This window comes from Macrotis lagotis, chromosome X (assembly GCF_037893015.1).
Source record: "Macrotis lagotis isolate mMagLag1 chromosome X, bilby.v1.9.chrom.fasta, whole genome shotgun sequence".
Taxonomy (NCBI): Eukaryota; Metazoa; Chordata; class Mammalia; order Peramelemorphia; family Peramelidae; genus Macrotis; species Macrotis lagotis.
Window position 1 is genome coordinate 626,879,275 of NC_133666.1, and position 5,315 is coordinate 626,884,589.

Below are 5,315 nucleotides of genomic sequence, written 5' to 3' on the forward strand. Positions count from 1 at the left end.
TAAATGAAAACCTTCAGAGGAAAATTCATCCTCAAAAGCTATCACTTATGAAGAGGATGCAATGGGGCAAACCACAGGGTTTTTTTTGGGGGGGGAGTAAGCCAGGAGGAAAGGGAGACAGAAATATGGACACTTGGATTTAGGACTTGTGGACACCAAGATATTTTTAAAAACCTGTTTTAGGAGAGTCTTGCTTGACCTGAAGAGAGAGGATTGGCACAGATATTGGCCTCACAGTAGGCCAACTAGTTACAATAGATGTCTCTGATGTTGGAACTCCCTTGAAAGTCAAAGATTCAAAGGGGCCCTGGAGAAGGGGGGGGGTGAGGACATTGGGGAGAGAGAAATAGAAGACATGGGGGGCAGAGCATATACATCACAGAGAACCTGGGCAGTCAATCTAGAGAAAAAAAGTGAGGAACAGTCAAAACTCCACTGAACTCCAATGTCCAGTGCCACCTGCTGATGCCACCCAAACCACCACAGGGTGAAATCAAATAGGAACCAAGCTCATAAGAACCCCAGCAAAACCCACTAGCCCCATCTTCAGAAAGGGGGTGTTTCCGACCAGCCCCTACTGCGCCCAAGGGACAAAGATAGTTTCTCAAGAGATACAAGTCTACCAAACCAGAAGGGTCCCTAGAAAAGATGGCAGTATCAACACAGACCTTGGGTACAACTCAGGGAGAAGTCATTCTCAATTTCCTAACCTGTCTTTAATTAAAAAAAAAAAGAAAAGAAAAAAGAAGAAACAAAAATCCTCCAACTATTTAGTTGAGTTCTTTACTTCCCAGAAGTGATGGGGAAGAAAGGGAGGGGGGAGGGGGAATGAAGGATTGAAGAGGGTGGTAGGGAGGAAAAAGATTGAGAGAAACAGTAAACCACATACTAATAAGTCTCAGAAGTCAAGTGCTCAAGGTATAAAAAGTCTTGAAGAATCATCCGCTGGCGCCAGAAAGCTACAAGTTTGTCTTCTGTGTTTTGAGTCCTTGGTGAAAATGCTATTGTTCTTTTGCTGCGTTAAATAAGTATGTACAATGCAGAAAGTCCTTGGCGGAAAAGAGTTATTTCACCAGGGGCCGGGTTTTGTCATCATCACTGCACTGATGTGCCTTGTATTTTTTCACTTCCGCCATGTACTTGGCCCAAGCGTCTCCTTTACTTGTCATAACCTGGGGAGCAGGGGGGGGAGACAGGCACAAGAACCATGAGGCCTACAGGCAAAGGGCTTTGGGATGCCCAAGGCCCAGTTCTTTGCCTTGAGCCAGGTGCATAGTAGCCTAAAGGGGGAAGGTCCTTTTCGCTGTGAGGTTCAGACTTGTGTTGTGACTCTGGCTAGCCAGTCCTATTCTCCCTGAAGGAAAAGCCACCCTAGACCCCAGGACTGCACATGCCACCCAAACTCACCTCATCCTCCGTCTTCTGCTTCTTGGCTACTATTCCTGTCTTGAGGGCTAGCTTGTTCCCGCCTCTCCGCTTGCCCACCTGGGTGAAGGGATAGAAGACTGCAACCATTATAGGAGCCCTGGGGGCTGCCCTGGCGGCCATGTAGCCCACTACACAACGGGACAGGGAGTCCTGGCCTTAGATCATCTTAGCTCCTCATGCCTGTCGTGTAGTACCAAGCCGTGCCCAGCCTGGCCAACCTACGCAGCAATCAGAGAGGAGCACAAGGGACTTCTCAGGAAGATGCAGCCCGAACCTGCCCAGTCAGCCCCGGCGGGGCAGTGAGCCTGATGATAAGCCTGGCTCCACCTAACACCGCCCCCCCCCCCCAGCCAGACCTCCCCACTCCAGCCCGTCCCCCCCAAAAGAACCGGACCCCTAAGCACAGCGGTTAGAGGACAGCCAGCTGCCCACGCCATCTGGGCATCTCAAGCAACGACTAGTCTCGGAGAGCCCCGCTCCAGCGGCTGATGGTTCCCGAGCACCTTGCTTGGGCCGTCTCCCCCTTTCCGGCCCGAGTCCCCCCAACACACTTCCAAGCCGCCGCGCACCCCCCCTTCCCGCCCCCTTCCATCCGGAGCAGTAGCAAAGGTCGAATTTCGGGGGGTGAGGATGACAACAAAAGCGGGGGCCCCGGCCGGGCCGGGCGGCTCCGGGGTTTAAAAGGCGGGGAGGGGAGGCCCCGGGGGCGCCGCCCCGCCTCCCGCCCTCGCCGGCGCCCAGCCCGCCGCCCCGCTCCCCGGGGCCCCCCTCTGTCCCTCGGTCTCTGTCTGTCTGTCTGTCCCGGCGGCGCGGCGCGGCCCGTCCCGCCCTCCCGCGGGCGGCGGCTCCTTACGAAGCTGAGCGCCGCCGGGCCGGGCCCGCTCCTCTTCTTCGGCTCGCCGGCGCCGGCCGGAGCGGCGGCGGCGGCCCCCGGGGGCGCGGGCGGCTCGTCCGGGCCCTGCTGCTGCTGCCGCTGCCGCCGCCGCTCCTCCTCCTCCTCCATCTTCCGCTTGAACAGCTCCAGGAAGCTGCCGTCGTTGGCGAACAGGTTCACGCCCCCCGAGGCCGGGCCCGACGCCGCCGCCGCGTCCTCCTCCTCCTCCCCGGCCCCCGAGCCCGCCCCGGCCTCGGCCCCGGCCCCGCCCGGCCCGGGCCACCGGCTCCCGCCGCCCCCGCCGGCGCCGCCGCCCGCGGGGCCCGCCGGCTCCCGGCCCGGAGGCTCCGCCCGTCTCCCTCGGGCCGCCATTTTGTGACCAGGCGCCGCGCAGAGGACGCCGGGAAGGCCGCCGGCCCGCGCAGAGCCCGCCTCCCGGCGGCTTCCGGGCAAAGGATTGTGGGAAGCGGCGCCCCCTCCGCGCCCCCGCCCAGCCCGGCCCCCGCGGCGCGCCCCCCCCCCGCCGCCTCCATCCGGGCTCCTCCGGCCCCGGGGCTTCCTCCTGTCCGCAGACAGCGGCCTCCGCACCTCGCGCTTCTGCCGCAGGCCCCGGGGGAAGGAGACCTGGCACTGCCCAGGCCGGGCATGGGGAGCGCCCAAGGAACGCGAATTAGGATCCGACGAGCCTTCCCCGTGTCCAGACCCGTTCCTAACTCAGAGTGCCGGGTGGCCTAGCGGGGTAAAGCCAAGCCATAACCCTTCCCGGATGCCTAGGTACGGGCCACTAAACTTTGACCCCCTTGGGGGCAGAATCACAGAGTCCCCCGCCTCAGATTTTTTTCCTAGAATGAATGAATGAATGATTAAATACTTACTTAGGTTCTGAATCTTCTCTAGCATCTCACTTGGCGATCTCTTCAGCTCCCACGGACTCCACCCATTTCTCATTGCTGGGAATTCTAAATCCGCCCCTCTAGTCCCAAACTAGATGTCTTCTGGCATCTTAAACTGGACACAGTTAAAACTAAACTCATTATCTCTCCTCCCCCTGTTAGCATTCGCCCACTCATCCGTACTCATCCTCATCCCCCCAAATTCCATGACTTGCCCCATCCTTCCTTTTTCTACCTCTCCACCTTCTATACCGTATTTTCTCCTCAGGCACCTATGTGCACAAGACTTTAGGAAAAAGCAATCTCTACCCTCAAGATGCATATATTTTAAGAGGGAAAAAACGACACATTATCTACCATAATATGATCTAAAATTGAAATAACAAAAAGTCAGGTTATCCATTCTCTTACGTTTACCAAAAAACCTATAGGTGAAAGACCTCATTGAAGATGTTAACCAAGTGGGGCAGCTAGGTGGCGCAGCGGATAGAGCACCGGCCCTGGAGTCAGGAGTACCTGAGTTCAAATCCAACCTCAGACACGTAATAATTACCTAGCTGTGTGGGCCTTGGGCAATCCGCTTAACCCCATTGCCCTGCCAAAAAAAAAAAGTCACACAAAGTTGTAAAATTAGGTTATGCATTAGTAAATAAAGGTGTCATTGATTACTTTATCCTCTTACCCATCCATAAAGTCCATTCTATGTCAGAATATGAAAGATCCAATTATCAGCAGGTCTGCTGTCTCTTGACTTGATATTTCATGTTGTTATCAGATATGTTGAAGACAATTAAACCATTGGTCTTCTCCCTTTCCAAAATGTCATAAGTATAAGAATTTATTTAAGTCTCATAGAGATAACCAGACCAGTTCCCTGCCATCTCAGGGTGACCTTTGTCTGATTGTTGACACAACTCTGGAAGCCAAACTTGTAGTGCAATGAGAGGGGAACCAGGTTGTTTCACAGACAGAGGTAGTCTTCAGATTTATAGCTGGAGAGACTCAGACCTCGAGAGGGACATGGGACAGAGGCTAACATTCAGACTTACAAACCCAGTTAGAGACTGAGAAAACAATTTTTTCAGCTTTTTTTTTTTTGCAAGGCAGTGGCCTTAAGTGGCTTTCCCAAGGTCACACAGCTAGGTAATTATTAAGTGTCTGAGGCCAGATTTGAACTTGGCTACTCCTGACTCCAGGGCCAGTGCTCTATCCACTGTGCCATCTAGCCCCCCGGAAAAAACAATTTTTTTAGGGGTTTTTTTTTGCAAGGCAAAAGGGGTTAAGCGGCTTGCCCAAGACCACACAGCTAGGTAGTTATTAAGTGTCTGAGACCGGATTTGAACCCAGGTCCTCCTTGACTCCAGGCCCGGTGCTTTATCCACTACGCCACCTAGCCGCCCCAAAAACAATTTTTGATCAAAAATATATGATTAAAGAAATTTAATTTTTACAACATACCGAGAAATATGGTTGCTAAGGAGGAATGTTTTGAGAATCAGTCACATGGATGGTGAGTGAGGTCAAAAAGCTTCTATATTATAAATAAAGAATTACAGTGAGGATGCATAGAATATCAAAACATTAGGCAGGTCATGATTGCTGACACGTAGTGCTTTAAGGCTTTGTAAACTTTAAAAATATAGGGTTAAAAATAGAATGACAGAAAATATAGGTTGGATATGGAGTTTTATTGTCTAGAATTTACCTTATACCTATAGGTGGAAGCCATCTACATAAGATGACAATCTGAAGGAGAGGGAGACCAGGATATTTAGGCAGGAGGAAAAGGATTTTGGGGAAAAGGCAGGGGAAATCAAGATGTTTATATATATCAATAAGAATAGACCAAACATTAAATCTCTCTAGAGGTTTATGGTTGTACAAAATCTCATCAAAGAGCATCAGCCTAAGGGCAGCTATGTGCACAAGACTTTGGGACTTTTTTGCCTTACAAAAAAAAACAAAACTAAAGAGTATCGGCCTCATACAATGCTATCTTGTCTAAGAGAGGACACATTCTTTCCTGGATTAAAGTATTGGGAGGACCAGACAAGTATTCCTTTCTAAGTCTAAAGGACACATTCCATTTCTCACGATAATTAAGAAAACAATCTTTGACC

The 5,315-nt window shown here is 52.1% G+C and overlaps 1 protein-coding gene across 2 annotated transcripts; it reads right to left on the reverse strand.

Annotated features, from left to right (window-relative positions):
- Nucleotides 1-769: 769 nt before the first annotated feature.
- Nucleotides 770-2,744, reverse strand: TRIR (telomerase RNA component interacting RNase). Of its 2 annotated transcripts, XM_074203504.1 has the most exons (3): nt 2,282-2,744; nt 1,408-1,485; nt 770-1,172 (listed from the first exon to the last, which is right to left on the reverse strand). In XM_074203504.1, exons 1-3 carry the CDS (start codon nt 2,672-2,674, stop codon nt 1,065-1,067), a joined length of 579 nt encoding a protein of 192 aa, XP_074059605.1. In that variant the 5' UTR covers nt 2,675-2,744; the 3' UTR covers nt 770-1,064. The 2 variants fall into 2 exon arrangements, with proteins under 2 accessions (XP_074059605.1, XP_074059608.1); XM_074203507.1 differs by lacking the exon at nt 770-1,172 and having other exon boundaries at nt 1,409-1,485; nt 2,302-2,744.
- Between the last annotated feature and the right edge of the window lie 2,571 nt (nt 2,745-5,315).

Coding starts and splice junctions, on each gene's coding strand:
- TRIR (XM_074203504.1), bottom strand. CDS start 2,674: ATGGCGGCCCGAGGGAGACGGGCGGAGCCTCCGGGCCGGGAGCCGGCG. Junction 1,486..2,281: donor GCCCGGCGGCGCTCAGCTTC/GTAAGGAGCCGC, acceptor CCCTTCACCCAG/GTGGGCAAGCGGAGAGGCGG. Junction 1,173..1,407: donor AGCAGAAGACGGAGGATGAG/GTGAGTTTGGGT, acceptor CCTGCTCCCCAG/GTTATGACAAGTAAAGGAGA.